The sequence below is a fragment of the Stegodyphus dumicola genome, chromosome 12 (genome assembly GCF_044657685.1).
Source record: "Stegodyphus dumicola isolate Sdum_Otavi_A_Nest chromosome 12, ASM4465768v1".
In the NCBI taxonomy this organism is placed as follows: domain Eukaryota; kingdom Metazoa; phylum Arthropoda; class Arachnida; order Araneae; family Eresidae; genus Stegodyphus; species Stegodyphus dumicola.
This window is the reverse complement of record NC_140779.1, coordinates 54,721,951-54,743,149: the sequence shown is the minus strand read 5'-3', so window position 1 is coordinate 54,743,149 and position 21,199 is coordinate 54,721,951. Positions and strand designations below refer to the sequence as shown.

Sequence of the window (21,199 nt, the reverse complement as noted above, 5' to 3'; positions counted from 1 at the left end):
ATTTCTCAAGATTAGAATTCTATTGTACAAAGAAACATAATTGGATGTATACTGGTATGTCAGCATTTAGCACTGTAATGATTACAGCTTTTAGAGATGCAAAGAAAATTCAAATTTAACACAGCTTTGTTTACATGTAATGTGCACCATCCTGATCAGTAAAGTGGTTAATGCTCCTGGCTGCTGCATTGTTCTTTTAGTTAAGATTCGAATCTTGCAGAACGCATGGATGTCTTATTGCAGATGGCATGGATGTCTTGTATACAGAGGCTGTTCACACATTTTTAGACGATGTTTATTGTATTCACAAAACTAAATTACATAAAATTTTTGTGTTTTAAATGTTCTATTTGACATCCATTATTCTGAACTATCTTTCGACACCACAATTTCCAGGATAATAATACCTTTTGAAGTGGCAAAAGAGGTATTCTATCCCATTCCTCCAGAACAGCTTTCCAGAGTCATGTTATGGTTTTGGGACAACGTTTGGATAATGCAGTTTTTAAAAGTCCGAAAGCACAAAAATCCATAAGTGACACATCAGGAGATTTAGTAGGGATATCAGTGAAGGGTATGGCCTTGATACCAGTTTTTTGTTCCATTTCTTTTAGGAAATTTACAGTGGATTTTGATGTGTGACTGCTAGCTTTGTCCTGATGGAGTCTCACAGATTGATGGCACTGTGGGTAAAGTGATGGTATTTCATTCAGAAAAATTGGCAATAAAATATGTTCCTGATAGTATTTAGAGTTAATCTTGACATTTTTTTGCACTCTCTTTATTTTTAACTTGCCATTATAAGAAAAACCAGCAACAATCATAAATCCCTTAGAAAAACTTTCTTTTGATTCTTCGAACCATGTACTTAAATTTTTTTCTCCCCTTTTATGATAATAAATGGCTCTTTTTTTTTTTTTTTTTTTGTTACAATCATTTAAATACACCCATATTTCATCTATTGTGACAACTGTTTTCCATTTTTCTTTGGATAAGTGTTTCTCATATAGAATTCTGCAGCGTGTCCTGCATTGAGCAATATGCTTTGGAAGAAGACAATGCACATTGCGTTTTTTTGCTTTCTTAAGATTTAAATCAACATTTATCATTTTGTTTACAGTGGACACCAAGCATTTTAATGATTTTGCAACTGTCCTTTGACTAGGGGGATTTTCTTTTAACATTAAACAACTTACCTTTGCAATAGTCGAAGATGTCCGTTTTTTCCTTGGATACTTGTTTGGAATTTTTGTCCCACTTGAGGCTCCAATTTGACGTTTTTTTTTCTTTCTTGTTGATGATATTACCTATCGATGCTTTAGATATCACAAAACCATGACTCTCACATCGTTTTTGGATAACGGAGTATGCATATTCTCTTTGGAAAGAGCGTAAATGTAGCCTTCGAACCACTGCTTTGTTAAATTCGCCATTTTGAATAAAAACATAACCTTCAAGCCACAGACGATAATTTTGACTTTTAAAAACATAGTACAATTGCAATTACTTTTTTTGCAGCAAAAGATTTTTTATTACCGCTTACCAAAATCGTCTAAAAAATGTGCGAACAGCCTCTGTAGTGTTTCTGTTACATGGCGGCATTCAAAATAGTACATGGTGAAGTTCTTTTAAGTGGTTTGATAGAGGTTGAAGACCCTTGAATCTATTCCCCAGCATATTCTCCATCAAAATTTGGATGGAAGTGGACAAAGCCATACTCTCGCCGATATGGTGTTCACGGCCTATACCCATGACAGATGCAGAGTTGCATTCCTTGCTGCAATAAATTTCATGGACTTGTTCTGATTATGTCAGACAAGTAAGATAAGCCAGAACAACAACATGTAATATGCACTGCTACTTTGTAGCTCGGATTTCAAAAATATTAGACAGACAAATGCTTTCTCTGAAATTTATTCATCTTATCTTCTTTTGTTGGAATTCCATTTTCCAACAGTAAAGGTTATATATAAATTTCATTGCTTTAATTTTTTTTTAGTAAAGTAAAAATAGCAGTCAGAAAAATATTCATCCTATTGATCTCTGCAATGTTTTAATTCAAATATAACTTTAAAAAAAAAGAAAATCTGAAATGTTTGTTTTAAATTATGTCCAAAGGGCATTTTTTTTAACATTTTGTGTGTTACATTTATTTATTAAATATCACGTTCTTCACACTTAAACCATACAATTCAGTTCAACAGCAATATCACAAAATAGTTTTAAAATGAGCATATCTTTAGAATTTCCAATACAGAGACTCATGCGCTGGAGATAAAAATGTTTTTTCTGTACAATGTTGCCATTGCTCGCTTTGAAATCCTTGAGTTTGTTAATCAAAAATTCGTTAAAGTTTTACGAAACAGAAAATCGATAATAAAACGAATTCCAAATTTAAAATTTGGTCTTCCACATGCCCATATTTGTAAGAGGATTATGTCATTCAAAATTCGATTCAACTCTATGTACCGTTGTTTTATCACAATGCAAAAAATATGCATACATTTATGCAGATTTTTATTATTTAATTTCTTTAAATATACCACAGTGCGATAATACTTTGTGGCAACAGTTTGAAAAGTGATTCGCCGTTTGTAGTGAATCGACGCAAAATCGCAAAAGGAAAACAATACTCCTTCAGGGACAAAGCCCCTTTGGACTAATAAATTATAATTAAAATATAACTATAAAGTTCAACTAATAAGATTTTAAATGAAGACTTCATTGTTATGTATCTAATTCACTAAAAAATAAAATATCACTAGGAATAATGACTAGGCTATCTGTTAATGAAAATTACGTTAAAAGTTATTTTTACAGTGAATTTTTTTTTTTTTTTTTTCTTTAGTGAATACTTTAAATTTCTTAGATAAGATGAGCATCATTTTACCTTGACTTTAGCACTTGGTGAAAGAGGTGAATAACTAGGCTGTGCTTCCCATTCTCGTTTCTTTTGCATGATATCAGGACCAACTAGCTGTTTGAACTGGGTGGTTAAGTGCCTTCTCAAAAGTGTTTTATTTGGTGGAATATTCAACAATGTAGCAAGGAGATCAGCATTGAAACGTGGTTCATACAACTATGAAAAAAAGTTCAGTTTTGAAATAATTAGTGAGAATAATAAATAAATAAAATGCTAATAAAAAATAATGTAAAAGTCACTAGAAAACAAATCATTTCATTACGAATTTACTCAGGATGAGAAGACTGTTAGTATGTCCTATGCCTATTATACCTATTAATGGATAATATAATCCTTCAAATACTAAATTAGTACTATTACTATGTATTTTGGTATATTAGACTAATATAAGCTGCCTCACATAATATTATTCAATAAAATATTATTTTTGATGATAAAGCCACATCCATTTAACTCGAGTTGATATTTGCAATAAACCCTCTTATGTCAAATTTTAAAATGCACAAAATATGAAAAGATTCTAAAGTATTAATTCTTTTTGATCATTTTGCAACAAATTGAACAAATGTTTAAAATTGATGCTGACTATTAGTTATTAGTAATTCATTAATTAGATAAGAAATAATTTCACTTTAAATACCTTAAATTGCTGAGATAATTGAAAAAAATCAGATGTTTTAGTTGTTTTTGCTATACCATTCTGACTAAAAACAATGCTCATAGTTGTTTTTTGTTCTATTAAATTGTACATTTTTCTAATAAAAATCATTATCATTATAAAATTAAAAAGAAATATATTTAGACATCCCTATGTAAAGTAAACTCCATACACAATATCTCTCACTTTTTTCAAAGAAGAATTTTTCCATTTAAATTAAAAATCCAACAATTCAGATGGAATTTTCATGCTCCTCCTTCTGTAAGTTTTATGTGATTTTGCTTTTTAAGGTATTCATTTTATCTTTACTAAATTATTACTAGAAATTTACATAATACAAATTAATTTTATACTAATCACGTATATGTTAATGCTATCTCTGCTGATTTATCCAGGGTAATTTAGCAAAAAATTCCATGAATACCAAATAATATTTTAAGAAAAGTTTAATTCTCTATTCAATAAAATGCGAGTTTGAACTTTATGAACAATGTAATAATTCAAGAAATTAGATATAATAAAAGTAGCTAGAAAAGTGTGTGTTACTTAGAATATTTTCAAAAGAGTGAAATTTATGCAATATTTTAAATACATCCGATATTAGAATCTATCCATTGCAGAAAAGCATTCTTTCTCTTTTAAAAATCTGATTAGAATGCAATTTTCCTTTTTAATTGCATTATTGTTAACTAAATGAAAAAAATTGATAGTTGAATTTTTACCATTTTATTTGAAAAACTGCAAATCATAAAATACATATGTTATATTTATTGTATACTAAATAAATATGATTTATTAAGTACATAATATTTATTTTTCATATCAGATTTCTGTTTAAAATGAATTATTTGGTTTATGATTAACTATTAATTTGATGTTGCATAAACCAAACATTAACAAAGTTCTTTTTCATCACAAATTATCTATCTCTCTTAGTTCTTTAAAGAAATTTTAAATTGTATTATGCATGCTTTTGCAGCTGTGAATGTAGAAATGTTGTTACTTTCATATAATGCTTACAGGAGACTAAAGGTAATAATGCTTTTATGATGCATAAATATTAAATATTTGGTAGACAACAATTTTGGTATTCAATACACTTTCTGTTTTAAAATATTTAAATAATATATATAATAATTTTGATTAGAAATGAAGATTTTAAAATTAAATTAAAATAGTTAGCTTCTAAGGAATGCAGGATACCTTAAAACATATTCTTTTACAACAAACATCACTGTATATTTATAATGTTTAACTTAAAATTAATGATTAAAATTATCTTAACTATCTACTTAACTTTTAATACATTTTTCTAAAAATTCTCAATGAAACTCAGTTTTGAAAATAATTACAATATTATAGGAATGCAATACATGTAACTTAATTTTCAGTTGCATTTTGGTTCAAAATTAAGAAGATGCTTAATAAGAAAGCTTTAAAAAAAAAAAAGATCTCAACCAGCAAAATAAACAAACTAAATGGGTTTGAGCATATTATATAACTGACGTAACACTGGTTTTAATACTAAATAATTAATTTTATTTCAGGAAATAAAGTTTCTTCATAATTCAAGGAAATATAATTGTGACACAATAACATGCCGAATAAATACTAATTCAGAAGTCAAACAACAAAAATCAGCGTTATATTTACAAAATTTTCACAGGACTAGTTTCGATGGTTTTACCGAACCACCATCTTCAGCTGCAAAACTTTCTTGTTCTTGTTTCTTGTTTTTTCTTGTTCATTTGCGGTTTTGCAGCTGAAGATGGTGGTTCGGTAAAACCATTGAAACTAGTCCTGTGAAAATTTTGTAAATATAACGCTGATTTTTGTTGTTTGACTTCTGAATTAAATATAATTGTATTTAACTAACATTATTAAATTATACAAGCAATGCAATTCTTTTACCATAAGACCACCATGAACTCCACTTCCCCGCAAATTTGGTGCATATTCTGAAAGATCTACTGTTTTCAACCATTCCATAACACGATGATTTGTCCATTTACTAACATCTGAAGGTGAGTTCTCCTATAATAAAAATGTAAAATTTAAACTTTATTTTTTAATTAACAAATAAATTTAAATTCCCACATTAGAATTAAAATAGAGAAATTATATACATCTACAGTAAATAATTCTATTAAAGGCATGCTTTTAATATAGATGATACAGAAACTGATTATACATACCTAGGTGTTCATAGCACAGAAGGAAATAATTTTGCTTATAAATAGTGTTTTATAAGCATTTACTCAGGAATAGTAAAGTTTGTGCTATTTTATAACTACTCACATTTATTTACAATAATAATAATCAATGCAAAAAAAAAAATTTAATATTTACATCATCTGGGAGAGAACGTCTTTTCAAACAATGTGCGTCAAACTTATTTTCTCTCAGAACTTGAATACTCGTCTTAATACTGATGTGATGGAGAAGATTTGTCACCTTTAAGTGAGCAAGATCTTCCTATAAAACAAGAAAAATAATACTCAATAAAATTGTATTGTTGCATTCATTTGGTACTCATTTAATTTTGTTACAATTCCTCTGTTACTACCTTGACAATGCATTTTATATACAATTTATTTTTCCTGACCCTCAGGTTTAAACTTACATTATTCATTCATAAGATAATATTTAAGTTACATTAACATAAATATCTAAAACTTTGTAGACTTTTAATGAAAAATATAAGAAATTCAAATAATGCTTTTATAATGCATGAATATTAAATATTTGGTAGACAACAATTTTGGTATTCAATACACTTTCTGTTTTAAAATATTTAAATAATATATATATAATAATTTTGATTAGAAATGAAGATTTTAAAATTAAATTAAAATGGTTAGCTTCTAAAGAATACAGGATACCTTAAAACATATTCTTTTACAAAACAAACATCACTGTATATTCATAATGTTTAACTTAAAATTAATGACTAAAATTATAAATAAAATAACTTAAATTCCATTCCAAAATTCTCTTTAATTCATTAATGAACACAGATCACTGAATACCAAAGTTAAATGATGCAACATTCTTCCATCTATGCGAGCATCAAAGAATGCATCCTTGTACTGAGGAAGACCTATGTCATCCAGCCAGCGAACTACCCAATGATGATCAATTTTTCCAGCAGGTTCTACTGAGTCACCTGTTTGTTCTTTGGCACCAGTGACAGCTAATAACAATTTTTTTCGATGAAGAGGATTTTTTATATTCAGTTCCTGAAATGTAAAAAATAAAATATTTACTTCTTGGTTGAGTAACATTTAATAATAAAGAAAAACTTTACATTAAGAAATAACTTGTTTCAAATTATAGACAAGCAAAAAAAAAAAAAAAATTATATACACAGGGTTCATAGCCACATTTTAGTTAAAAAAAAATAAGCACCTATAAGCACTTTTCAAGCACATTTTAAGAAAAAAAAATAAGCACCTGCCTAATTACATCATACACAACTGCATAACCTTAAAAATTAGACTTGTAATTTAAACTATGAGAAATATACTTATTAAGAGAGAATAAGCATTACCTCAACCATGGAAAATATTTTTTTTTTTTTTTTTTTTTTTTTTTTTAAATTTTAAATAACAGTTCAATTTACAGAACTAGTTTATAATGAGAGAAAAAAAAAACTACGAAGAACTAAACTATATTACAAGATTTAATGATGAAATTTCAGTTCAAAACAGAGAAAATAAATAATAAGGCATATTTATTGTATTTGCTAATAATAAATACAATTTATTTTTCCACTCATATTGATATTTAAATAATTTAAATCTAAACTCTGAACATTTTCTAAATTTTCATTGTATATCAGTTTTCTCTTAACAGATATTGCAAGCAAAGTAATTTAAGTGAAAAAGAGGAACATTTCTGAAATCAGAAGACAGAAATTTGCTTCATGCAGTCATCTTTAACAGTAAAAGCTTAAATAACATGCATACTTGGAAATTGGCGAATATTCGGACAGTCGAGCGTAACTTGAAGGAGCGGAGGAGGGGGGTAGACTGTAGCCACTCTTTAGATTTTTCAGCTAAATAAATGCTTTTGACATTTCAATATGTGCATCATATAAAAATAAACAAATGGAACTAAAAAATATTCTGCTTAGCAAGCACAGTAAAACTCTTTTAAATGTTCATAACAAATCAGGGACTGAACATCAAAATATCGCAAACGTTATTGCGCAATACGTGCATCGTAATTCTTCCCTACCTGATATTACGCAGTCGGAATCAACAACTGCCGGCATTAAGAACTAAATAACTGGGGTGTTTTTCATTCCAATTTTCAACAAATGGCATTAAATTTCCGGAATAGAGTCGTTCTTCTCTTGGGTTGGTAGACCGCAGTACTTTTAGTCCTATTCAATCCAGACTGGAAAGTGACCCCCCCCCCAAAAAAAGAAGTTCCATTGCTTGTTTTGCAGCGAACTGTAACAGTTTCAATATTCAAGATTTTGCGGAGAAAGGGGAGACCTCCTAACCTTCGTACTGTATAATGTATTGGCCAAAAAAATGAAATTATTTTGACTATTCGATTACTTTTCCTTTATTTAAGCCGCCCACCAGCGGCCGAGCGGTCCGAGGTTCGAATCCTGCAAACGGGCTGGCTGCATGGGCGTTTTCGTAGTTTTCCCATGTGTAACGTGTATACGAGCCAGTTTCCCTTAGAAAGTCCTCCACGAAGGCATCTCTCCCCTTAGGCAGATAGCCCTCGTGTGCTTTGCCATAATTAAATACACCACCACCTTTATTTAAGCCATTCCGAATATTATTCCTTAGAAAGCTAATCTGTGTTAAAACACAACCATTTTTTGAAGTTTACTACACTTCAGCAGTTACTGCAACTATGTTATTATAAACATTCATACACATGCTCATAATATAAGCATAACGATCATAATAAACACGAATATGAACTGACCAAGCAGAACAAGAATGCAAATTTTTAAGATCTTGATAAAAATTCAAACGTGTGTAATATTTGGGTAGGAGGAAAAGAATGCCGAATGTAGCGGAATTTTCTACTGCTTTCGCAATTCTTTGACCAATAGAACAACGGGCACCTGTCTGTACTCTTCGTGCACACCAAAGGTTATGTTAATGCAGAGAAAGGGGGAAAAGCTATTTCCGGGAGTATGACTCACCATCTGGCATTCCATATTAGGAAGAAAAGTTGCTTATTTAGTTTCGGCTTTGGTACAAGGAAAAACAGCACGTTCATTTAAAAAAAAAGCACTAAAAACAAAAAAAATAAGGGCTTTAAAGAAAAAGTAAGCACCTATAAGGGCCTTTATATTTTATTTTCAAATATAAGGACTTATAAGCACTTATAAGGACCGCTACGAACCCTATATACAGTACAAAATTCAAGATCCAGACTTGTCGGAACTTCAGTGATTCCAGAATTTAGATCAAATATGACATGTAAAATTTATAAAACTAAAAATATGAAACAGTTATTGGAGAAGTTAAACAACAAGAATCAGCATAATGTTTGTAAATTTTGGAGAACTAGTTTTGATGGACCATCGAATAACACAATGTTTGCAAAATTTACAAACATTATGCTGATTCCAGTTGTTACTCCAATAATCATTATTCAGCGTATTATTTCTAACCTAAGTTATGAAATAGTTGTTTATAAAACAATGAAGCATTTATAATTTTAAGGAAATCAAAATTTACAAAAAAAAAGGACGTGGATTCGGTATTTATTTATTTATTTATTTCATTAAATATTTCTTTCAATGTAAGTTGTTCAATTTCCACCATATAATTTTTTGTTCAGTTACAAAGTTCATTATTCAAGTCCTGTAATTGTCATGCTGAGAATTCCCACTAAATTATCAATCAAATTGTTTTCTTCTCAGAAAACTTTTTGTCACGCTGTTCAGTATCAATAGTGATATTTTCTGCATTTAGAACCATACTACATATTTCCAACAGTTAGCATAGCTTAGTTGATGTACTATTAGCAATGTATCATGAGATTGGAAACTAAATTCATGTTCTGCTAAATTTTGTCTTGCTTCTAACATACGCTGCAGATGGTAGTTTAGTAGTTATTTATATAATTACATCTATTTCCAGCAAAGGCTTCAAACTTATCTTAGTACCAAATAACTAAATTCATATATATATTTAAGGCTTGTCTGCATAACAAATTATTCTTAATTTAGACAGAACTAAGTGTAACCTTTTAACCTACCGAGATCATTTACAAAACCTATTTTTTTGGATAAGGAAATTTCTGCTAAATTTCTCCTCGTCGACACAATGCTGTTAGCTGAAGTCTGTAATTCTCACTACGCATAATGTCAACATAAAAGGTTGCCATGCTGTTTTTTATTCAATTATTAATATTTAGAAAAAAATGTTTTAGACATGGCTGCATAAGTCATTTTTCAAGTTGTCATGATATAGTAATGAAAGGAAAAAAATTATTACCAGGTTGACATTAGTGATATAAGTTATTCAATAGGTATAAAATTAGTGAGAATGTTGGTAGAATGTTTAATGATTTGAAATGCATACCAAGCAAAAAGGAGGCTATGGAGCCAACAAATTATTAACCATATAGATTTAAGCTAATAAATGATTGTTTCTCGAGTATAGAGATATTTTATTTAGTACTGAACCGAAGTTAAGAATCAAGATTTTTCACATACTTTACTATGAAAAAAATATCTACTGTACATGCATGAATATCCTAAAGTGACAAGCATATCCTAAAGTGACGCATTACTTTCCCATCCAACTCATTCTCTCTTTTTGCAAAAAATTCCTAAAAAGAAAAAAAATTGCTGGTTGTCCAGAGGCTCAGATATTACTCTATTCCAGATACTGAACATCTGGATTTCAGACTTTGTACTGTATAACAAGTAATAAAAGTTATACTCAAGTATATAAGATTTAAATCTACTATTATACAATATATATAATAAATATAATAAATATAAAATACAATATATACAATATATATAATAAACTATTATACAATATATATAATAAATATTATACAATATATATAATTATATTATACAATAATGTGCATCTGAATCCAATACCTAAATAATGTCTAAATAATTGCATATTTGCAAAAGCTTCTGTTTTACTCATGTTTGAATGAGGTTTTACTATGTCAACCAAGGACATTTTGTTTTTAACATCATAAATACTATGCTGTTCCTTGACACAACCCATAAGGCATTATAGAGCATAACTAGCCTATGAATTGGGACTACAACTTACCACTGCATTAACTACTACTATGATTCTACTCTCAAGATCATCTACACAAGTTACAGAAGCAGCAGTTATGCAACTACAATTCTCATTACATGATGACAGCACAAGACTGTAGTGTTAACTAGCAAACTAAAAAGGCCTTTCACACGTTTTTGAAGGAAACATGACCTCCAAAAATAAAATGAATTTACATTTTGAAAAACTGCTTTGTACTACAGAAAAGATGAAGCAACAATTAAAAGCATCATCAGATACAAAAGTATCAAAAGAATTAAGGAACATTTCTTAGAAAATACACCAATAATTCAAAAAACTTTAAACCATAATAATTTACTCCGAGAACCAAGCAGTCACTCATAGCACGACACCTTAGCCAATCAGAAGCAAAAGTGAGGATTACTGGTTACTAATTTTCATTTATTTCAAAAATAAAAAGCCTTCTATTTTGTATCTGAGGGAAACTACCAAATGAAGAGGATACACTTAAAAAGGCAGCATTCCAATAAATGCTGTAGTTGATTCAATGTTCAGGTTTCATCTTATTTCCTTTTAATTTTATACGAACAGGATTGTTTGCACTTTACAGAAACAATTTATTTAAATTTCCTTGTTAGCATTTTAAACTGTAGGATGGAATTTTATGTCATATAATAACTGAAGAATCAAAAAACATTCTTGCTGAGTCAGTTGAAGAGTGGTTCAAGTATTTATCCACCAAAATAGATGGCAAAAAAAGACATTTTTAATGTTGACGAAAGTGTCGTTTTCTTTTAGCTTATGCCTGCAGGAACCCTCCTAGCTTTTAAAGGTGACCAGGGTCATGAAGCTAAGCAAAGTAAAGAATATCTCACTGTTTTACTTAGTGAAAATGCTGGTGATACAGAAAAAAATTACTCTTTTAGTTACAGGAAAGTCACAAAAAACAAAGTGCTTCAAACATGTTAAAACTCTGCAATTAAAATATAAAGCAAATAAGAAAACATGGATGATTATGGATATTTTTACAGAATGGGCTCAAGAAAATAGACAAATTTATGAGACAAAACCCACAAAATTTTGCTTTTATGGATTAGTGTATTGCCTATCCTCAAACAAAAGATTTCTTGCAAAATGTGAAAGTTATCCCCCTCCTCTCCCTGGAATATTGCACCAGTGTAGTACAACCTTTAGATCTGGGTGTCATCAAGTATTTGAAAATGTTCTACAGGCAAAGGTTGATGCAAATAGCCCTTCAAAATGTAACTACAGGAAATATACAGAAAAATTTAATTATTTTTGAGGCTATGAATATGATTTCATTTGCCTAGACTCAAGTTGAAGAACTAACTGAAAACATTTTACCAAAGGAACATTTAAGTAGTGAGATGAAGAAGAAAATGAAGAAACAATGGCACCTTCTTTCCAAAATGTTGTCTACTGCATTGACACCATCAGAATTTTTTTTATGTAATAATAGAAATGTGATAATGTAATAATAGAAATGCAAGAAAACATTTCAAAAACTGAATTTCATTCATAGCACTTTGCTTAAGATTCAGAATCAAAGAGAAGTCAAATGACAATTAAAAAATTTTTCTTTAAAAAAAAAGTTTAATTTTGCTTCAAAATGTTCTTGGAAAAAAATTTTTTTTAGTTATTCAAGATAGTAATTCAATAAACTTTTTCACTTCTTTGAATGAATTAAAGGAAGTATTGCTATCGCGAAGAGTTTCGGGTACCATATTTAAACAGTAATATACATTTTGCAGTTCCCAAATCCATTTTGACTAATTTTTGCATGTTATCTGTATGTACGGGCTTTTTTTTTTTTTTCTTTTAAAACAAGTAGTAAAATGGATTCAAAGTGAATTTTTTCATGATGTCTTTACATACATACGTATGCACCTCATATAACTTAAAAACAATAACATAATAACAAACGATACCATAAAACATTGATTTTTGTATATGAGACTGCTGTAACTTCTAGTTATGGACCTCCCTTTTTGACTGCGATCGGCTGCGCCAAAATTATATATATGGCTTAAATGTTTTTATCCAGCCTTTATTTTCTAAATTGTTGGTCATAGTCATACAGAAGTGTTTTAAATGATGAAAACATTCATGCTTTGCCAATGCCAAACTTAAACAAACAAAAAAAAAAAAAAAAAAATAGTTTCAAATAAATAACAAAATCTAACATTTAATATAGTCGTCTCCTAGTTCCTATACTTATGGTTGGGAAAGTTTTATATTCAGTATGAAGAAAAAAAATTTAAAAAGTCCGACTCCCGTATGACAAAAATTTACTGACTAAAATTGACTGGAATATTTAATTTCAAAATTTGCAATCTTTGATATCATATTTAACTTGCCATAAGGGATCTTTTACTTATGTTTGAATAATTCGAGGAAATAAGTTTAAATGAAGTGCAGCCAAAAATATGTATAATTTAGTAGGCCGTACAAGAAAGTCATATACTGCCCAAATCAAATTTCTTTTATAAAGTTTTATGTAACTACATACAGAAATTTGCAGTGTATGAATTTTTATTAAAATCATTTTTAAAATGTTGATTATAAAAAAATTCTTTAAAATATTAACTAAATATTTATCTTAACCTAGTTAATATTTTAAACAAACTGAAAGTACGATAATAAAATTGTGTAATATCAATAGTAGGTTAGTAGTATCAAAACTGTGCAACTATTGTATGTATGCTTCACATCATAAACTAAAATTTCATTTATATGTCTTTCTCATTTATACATCGTTAGTGAATGGCCCCTTGAAAGGTGTATAAATGGTGCTCTACTGTATATTAAATTTGAAAGGCGGAAAAATCTAGCTGAAAGTAAAATCAAAAAAGTGTTCATAAAACCGCATTCTAAAACTGTTCAAATAAGGTAAATATCAAGAAAGTGAAGTCTCTGAACCTAAAGAAAATCCACTTACTCAAAGAGCTATTGCATTAAAACTATAAATGTCTTCTGGCACTGTAAGTAAAATCATTCATAAAGATTTGAAGTTTAAGAAACATATTTAAAGCTAAAGTTCATCATCTTTTGGCAAAGCATACAAATAATAAATTATAGAACATTTTATGAAAAGCACCTAGTTGCTGATAAATGGAAATTTGTGCTAACACTTGATATTTAAATGACTGTAATTCCACCCCCACCCCCCTAAAAAAAAAGAATTTTCCATTACTCAACAGATGAAAAATTATCACACAAAATGGTTTCATCGCTGTACAGGAAAGTTCTCAATAGTATTCATGATAGTTGCAGGATTTTGCAACAGTGATAAATTAAAGTTAAAAAATTCTCAAGTAAGGCTAAAATTAATTCACTGCACTATCATCAGAATATTTTAGAACTAATTTTTGAAGAAGAAATTCCTACCTTTTATATGGAAAGGACACCAATAAAGTTGAGCTTCATATAGACAAAGCCTCTAGTTGCACATCTCAATCAACCGCACATATTCAGCATAGAATGAATCGGAAACAGAAATAAAATGTATCCCACTTAACAAAATACCTGTGAAATCACCTGACATTTCTCCTATGGACTTTTGTGCTTTTGGTTTCTTAAAACAAGCCTTACAAAAACAGTATCCAAGAACACTGAATGAAGTTTGGAAAGTAACTCAAGAAGAACAAGATAAAATTGACAAGATATTGTTAAGGAAATCAAGCTAGAGCTTATCAGATAGAAACAAATCATGGCAAGAAATCTACCCTTTATATGTAAAAATTAGCTATCAAAATCGTTTCCGTAAAGTATGAAGAACTTTTTGTAGTTAAAAAGAAAATAAATACAAAAAGAGATTTTGACAAACAAATGGATGAATATGTATATTCAATTAACATGATTTTATTTAACGGGCTATTTTGCAGAGATTATATACACAAACTATGCAAAGTATAGTGGTGTATGTACATTAAGGAGCAAACAGAAGTATTTTCAAGCTGCTGATAATTTATGATAAAAAAATTATTTTAAGAAAATTAATAAAACACAAAAGAATTTATCAATTAATGTATTTGTTACAAGAAAATCCATTCTCATTCAAAAATATTCACTGTATCATCACTGATATAGCACAATGGCTGCCACCTATGCACTAAATACAAAGTCAAACAAAATCAAAATTTTTACTTTTTCAAAATCACTTGTTGAAGCTTTTAGTAGATGGTCTCCATTTTTCACCCACTTTTTGCATTCAGAAGCATACATACCAAGGCCAATGCTATGAAACCAATCACATATCATAGCTGAATCCCACTCTGAGAAAGGCTTGTTTATTCTGTAAAAGGAAAAAAAAGGGGGAGGGTAGAAAATTATTAACAGGAGCAATGACGCTGTATCTTCAAAAATTTTTAAAGAAAACAAAATTTTACATCTTATAATGGATATAATAAGACATACATAAAAATGACAAAAAGCACATTTACCAGGAAAAAAAAAAACACTTTTTAAATTTGGGACAAATGGGCAGAGTGAGGGAAGTCTTATAGATAAATCACATAAACTACCAGTAAAAACCTTTTGAAAGATACACTTTATCATCAGTCATAAATACCTAGAATATATGTATATACTAATCTACTAATCTAGAAAAAATATCATTACTAGAGCAAAAAAAAAATTAATCATTTACTAGCAAAATTTATCATTTACTAGGAAAAAAAAACCTTCAATAAAAATTTTAATCAAACGAGATAAATGGAAACTTGTGCTAACACTCGATATTTAACTGACTAATTAAACATAAAAAGAGAGAGAGCAATCTTTTGTTACTCAACTGATGAAAAATTATCGTTCAAAATGGTTTCATAAATGTACAGAAATGTTCTCAACAGGATTCATGATAGTTACAGAATTTTGTAACAGTGGTAAAAGTTAAAAAAATCTCAAGTAAGGCTAAAATTAATTCACTGCACAATCAGGAGAATATTTTAGAACCAAATTTTCAAGAAGAAATTCTAATATTTTATATGGAAAGGATACCAATAAAGTTGAACTTCATATGGACAAAGCCTCCAGTGACAGATATAAGTCAACTGCCACATATTTATCAAAGAAAGAATCAGAACATTTTACCCAATGTACTGCTGAGAGTGACAGTAAATGCAAAGGTAAATGATATTTGCATAAAAAATAATTATAATGTAATGGGATACAGTAGAAATTGCATGGTCAACTTCTGCTGCTTTTATTGCAGTTTGAATTTACTTAGAAAGCAACATGACACTTTAACAGTTTCCCAAAGTAGTTAGCTCAGCATTATAGTAAAGGTACCTCTTCAGTTCTATTGTTTCAGAATGTTTATTATTCTAATGCAGACTTGAAATAATACATAAATCCTATATGAGATGCTTCTCATTATGCTAGAATTGTTTCAAAGAAGTAAAGAAGTCATAATATCCCAAAGAAAAAATTAATTGCTTATGTTGTAGATTTTTAAGCAATGTTCTCTTTGCTACATTATGAATATAAATATAACAGCATATGCCATAAAACATTTATGATGTTTAATAAGATTTTGTAGCATATGGCTCACTATGCACTAAAGACATCACTCTCTGAACAGCTGTTTCTGACAGTCCAGTTTAAGTATCAAGCTATAGGCCAGTAGGTCGCCCATTCCAAAACCAACTACAAACAGCAGCTAAAAGAACAATAACATTTACAAGAGCCCTATTGGGGAACATTGCCTGTAACAACTCCATACTGTGTAGACTAGAAGCAATTGATTCCTATCATCGATTACTGATGATACCATGAGGCCGCCAAACAATCAACAATGTATCTGCAATTTATTATACACTAAATTATTATGAAACAGTCTTACAAACTAAACAGTCTTTACTTATTTCTTTTCAATAAATTTACTGATTATAACTCAATTTACAATTAAACCTTATATCTTTCTGTTAGCAATTACAGTTTAGCTCTTTTGTTATCAATACATAAATTTTGTAGGATGCATATCAGTCAGCCTAAATCACATTTTATGGTTACAAATAAATAAAAAGTAGTCATTATGTACAATGTTTTTACTCATAACTGCTACTCTAATTTAATTTTATTGCTTAATTCAAAATATTATTGATCCCTGAATTACACAGAGGTTTTGCGTGACTGAAAATTTGTACACTTTTCATCGCACCAAAAGCTTAACCATTATTACCCAGATTATTAATCTGATATCTAACAATCACATAAACAGTGCATTAATACATGCTATTTACAGTTATGCATTATATGCTAAATTCTTACAACAACGAAAGTTAGAGAAAAGGGAGGATTGTTAAGAAAAAAAAATATTTAAAGAGAAAATACTTTAGTACAATATTACAGAAGAATTTCAATAATCCAAAAAGTTAATAATGTTTAAAAGTAGAAATGAGAGTATTTAATTAAAACTCGTGAATCTTGAGGCTCATTTTCTTAACATTTGACCATGGAAAAAAGAAAAAATACACTTCAGTAAAGATTCAAAAGTTTTCTACATAATCTTTCTAAAAAGCAGTTGCAGAAATGAAATGATTATTTCAAAAGTTAACAAACATGAAACTCCTATAACTGCATAAAATAACAATCTGACACTCAGAGCCATTACAATCTCTGGTGATCCAGGTCCACTGAAATTGAAACAATTGTGTTCTCTTATTAATGAACACTTCTATTAAATAAAATTTACTTTTTCAAAATTTTGAGTTAAAGCATTTATTTATTTTTTTTTTTACGACTTCTTTTTAAAAGTATAGAATATGTTAAAAAATAACATTTGTAATAGAGAAAAACTACTAAATAAATAAATTTAGAGTTTCAAGTGTATCAGAGATAGCAATAGATAGCAAATAATGCAGTATTAGTGTATTTATAAATGATGTTGCCAGATTTTATAATGATACTATTTGTGTGCTTCTTTATAATTATTGAAAATCTGAAACTATCTTATTGTGTCAGTAGAACTCTTAATCTCAGAGAACCTCCAAAAAAGAAGCATAGTTGTCAATGGATAAGAATATCCTCTATTATTTCACTTCCATAATTTATTAAGTAATTAGAGCCAAATAAATCTAAGTTTGAATATTTTTTTCTCTATAGTGAATGTTTTATGTACAATATAATGTTGTTGTTTACAAACACTTCAACTATAATTTGAAATATAATGTTGTTATGAGGGTATGGGTTCATAATGGATTGAATGCACACAGAACCAGTGATAGGTTGATAAAACTTATTTTTCCAAAAGAAACAGTTTATGATTCTGATAATTTTCACAAAAATACTCATACAGCTCTTTTTGGTATGACAGCGCATGATCAGTAGTTACCACTTCATACTTCTAAGAATATTAAATACAAGACAATACAAAAAGGCCTCAAATGCATAAACTCGCACAGTGACAACCTCTCAATACTCTGAAGAAGCTGAGAACTGATGCTCTCTTTGGTCATATATAATTTTGTCTCGTCTACCATGAAATTTCTAGTACCTTCGATTTCTCGAAATTACTGGAAGGCATACACAGTTACAGTTACATATGTGATCACCAAGTTTGCCAACTTCTGGCAATTTTTAGCTAAATTTGGCTATGAAAATTAATTGCCAAAGCCACTGTTAGTTTGGCACTATCTCATGGCGAGACAGCCATTTATTTGGAAAAATACACTAACTGGACTTGCTAAATGGACTTGCTCCGCATCTTGATATTTTTCGGTGAAGCTTAGCATTCCTGAGGCTTTTTATGTTACATTATACAAGAGCTACTACAATTTACATATAATTTTAGTAAGATTATTTACATATATATAGTATTTCTAACAATATCAATCAAAATTTTATTTAGCATGTACACTCCAAAAACTGATAGAAATAATCCTAAAACCAAATTCAATTTTATACTGTACTTGAAAACTTTCTTTTATAATTATTAAGATCAAATAATGTAAAAGACTTCAGTATACTTACATATAACTATCATGCTTTGCTTTAAAATCTTCAGTCCATCCAAGTCTTGGCCCAGCAGTTGCTCTAATGCCACCTCTTTTAAACTCAGCTTCTGAAGAATTTAAGCTTTCAGATCCTGATCGTTTAACTCTAAATTATTTAAAAAAAAGTTCTGCTTTATAATCTCTTGAAATAGATATTTCATTTATCATTTTAAAGGTAAAAAAAATAAGTACGGAATGCTAGTATTGCTATTTTATGGACTGTTACATAATATTACAGAATGCACCTCCGCACAATTTTTTTTTTTTTTTTTTTGCTATATTATGAAGTATAAAAGATTTGCATACGCAATACTATTTTTATATGATATCCAAACATACTGCTGTCTAGCTTATTCAATCATTAATTTATTTTTTTCCACAATTTGATCATTTATGTTTGATTTCAATAATAGTATAAGAACTGTGAGAATTTTAGAAAATGCATTGAATTTAAATGCACTAAAATGGCATTGAAGATGCACTGCATTTTTTTTAAAGCACAGAATATATATTAAAGAAATAAGTACGGGGTGATCTTTTTTAAAGTGACAGTGTTTGGAGCGCCCTGTAGCGCGATCTAATAGCCGAAATGGCACTAAACTCTGTATTTAGACTAATCAAGAATGGGACATCAAGACATATAATCGTACAGTCAAATTATTAATGTTTATTTACTACATTAACTTTCCCAGTGAGGAACTGGACCACATTCAATGTGAGCACCGTTCTCAGAAATAACACTGTGCATTCTATGCACAACGTTCTCCACAGCCTTATGTAACATATCACGAGGACTATTCCGCACTGTCTTTGTTATGTTGTCCTTTAGAATAGACAAATTTCATACTCCACCAAGATAAACTTGAGATTTCAAATAACCCCGGAGCAAAAATCGCATGGCATGAGGTCAGGGGAATGAGGCGGCCATGCAACTGGAAAACTGCCACTTATGACTCTATCATCAGTGAAGTTTTGGCGCAACAGCTGCTTTATCTTATTACTAATGTGTGGTGAAGCACCATCCTGCATAAAGATTGTCTGTTGGAGAATGTTTCTTTGTTGAATTTATGGAATAACAAACGTTTGCAGCATTTTGTGGTACCTTTCTGCATTTATGGTGCAGGTTTGCGGTCCTGTCGTAGTGATGGTCTCAAAAAAGAATGGCCCAATCACGAATTCGGTTGTGAAACCACACCAAACACTAACTTTTGGGGAATTTAATGGGATTTTGTACCCGGTGTGGGGCTGCTCAGAAGCCTAAATTCGGTTATTTTGTGTGTTTACGGATCCATTGAGATAAAAATGGCACTCATATCCCCACAGAATGTGAAATGGGAAAGCATCATCAATTTCTACCCTGGCAAGAAACTATAGAACGAATGTCACTTGCTTATCATAATCACTTGGTTTCAATTCGTTCAAGCGGCTGATTTTGTAGGGGTAAAATCCAATAATGTGCCGCAAAACTCTCCATGCCGTGGAATAATTCATGTCCAATTGTCGAACTACACCCCAGGCGCTGCTAGTACCAGCAGTGGTTCCCTGTGATCCTTCGACAATTGCAGTTGCCACATCAGTTATTACATCTTCTGATACTGGTTTACGTCCTCTCCCAGTGCGAATGGTCAGTGACCCCATTTCCTCGAACTTCTTAATCGTTTTCTTAAGACCATTCAGCAATAAAGGCTCCTTTCATAATTTTTTTTTTTTTTTTTTTTGGTTCAAAACTCCCGAAGAGCTGCGGATGCATTCCATTCATTCATGTAATACAGCTTCACCAGTAACGCACATTCCGGTAACGTGAGAGGCATGTCCACTGGAGCTCGTTTACTTCAGCTGAGATTATAGTCTAGTTTGTACGGCTATTGCCGAAATGTCGCGCTACTGCGCAACTTATAAGCCTCTTGAAAATAAGCCTGAAGGGCACATGACGTTGATCATTCTTGACAGTTTGGAGAGGTCAAAGGTGGTTTACAGGGGGCGACCATGAGTCGCAAAGCCATTGAGAGGCAAGCGCAGCGAGAAATTCATGAAACAGGAGCCGTGAGGAATCAGTGTGACATGTTTGTGTTGTTTCATTAAAGAAGACACAGACAATATCCGACAATTTCTATCATGACATGTGAAGTAATACAAAACATAAATAAAATAAACATAATCATGCAATATTGCTAATAATAACTACAAATAACCTAAAATTAAAAGGATACAAAATATTGATGCAAAATACAATTGAGAACCTGAATATATATATATACACTATATACACTACGTACAAGAACTGTGCATAATTATCATGATATATTACGTGGGGAAATTTAAGTCCCGGGCGAGGTGGGCCGCGAGTGGT

General features: G+C 30.0%; 1 protein-coding gene across 5 annotated transcripts in view; it reads right to left on the bottom strand.

The window, feature by feature from the left end:
* The window catches only part of Liprin-beta (liprin-beta 1), a 165,290-nt gene that overhangs the window by 8,175 nt on the left and 135,916 nt on the right, over nucleotides 1-21,199 (bottom strand). For all 5 annotated transcript variants that reach the window (XM_085827729.1, XM_035353097.2, XM_035353098.2 and 2 more), the window contains 6 exons: nucleotides 18,827-18,955; nucleotides 15,002-15,149; nucleotides 6,611-6,820; nucleotides 5,931-6,056; nucleotides 5,493-5,615; nucleotides 2,891-3,079 (listed from right to left, as the gene is read on the bottom strand). In XM_085827729.1, the coding sequence (XP_085683855.1) occupies nucleotides 2,891-3,079; nucleotides 5,493-5,615; nucleotides 5,931-6,056; nucleotides 6,611-6,820; nucleotides 15,002-15,149; nucleotides 18,827-18,955 (925 nt within the window). The remainder of the gene's footprint in view (nucleotides 1-2,890; nucleotides 3,080-5,492; nucleotides 5,616-5,930; nucleotides 6,057-6,610; nucleotides 6,821-15,001; nucleotides 15,150-18,826; nucleotides 18,956-21,199) is intronic.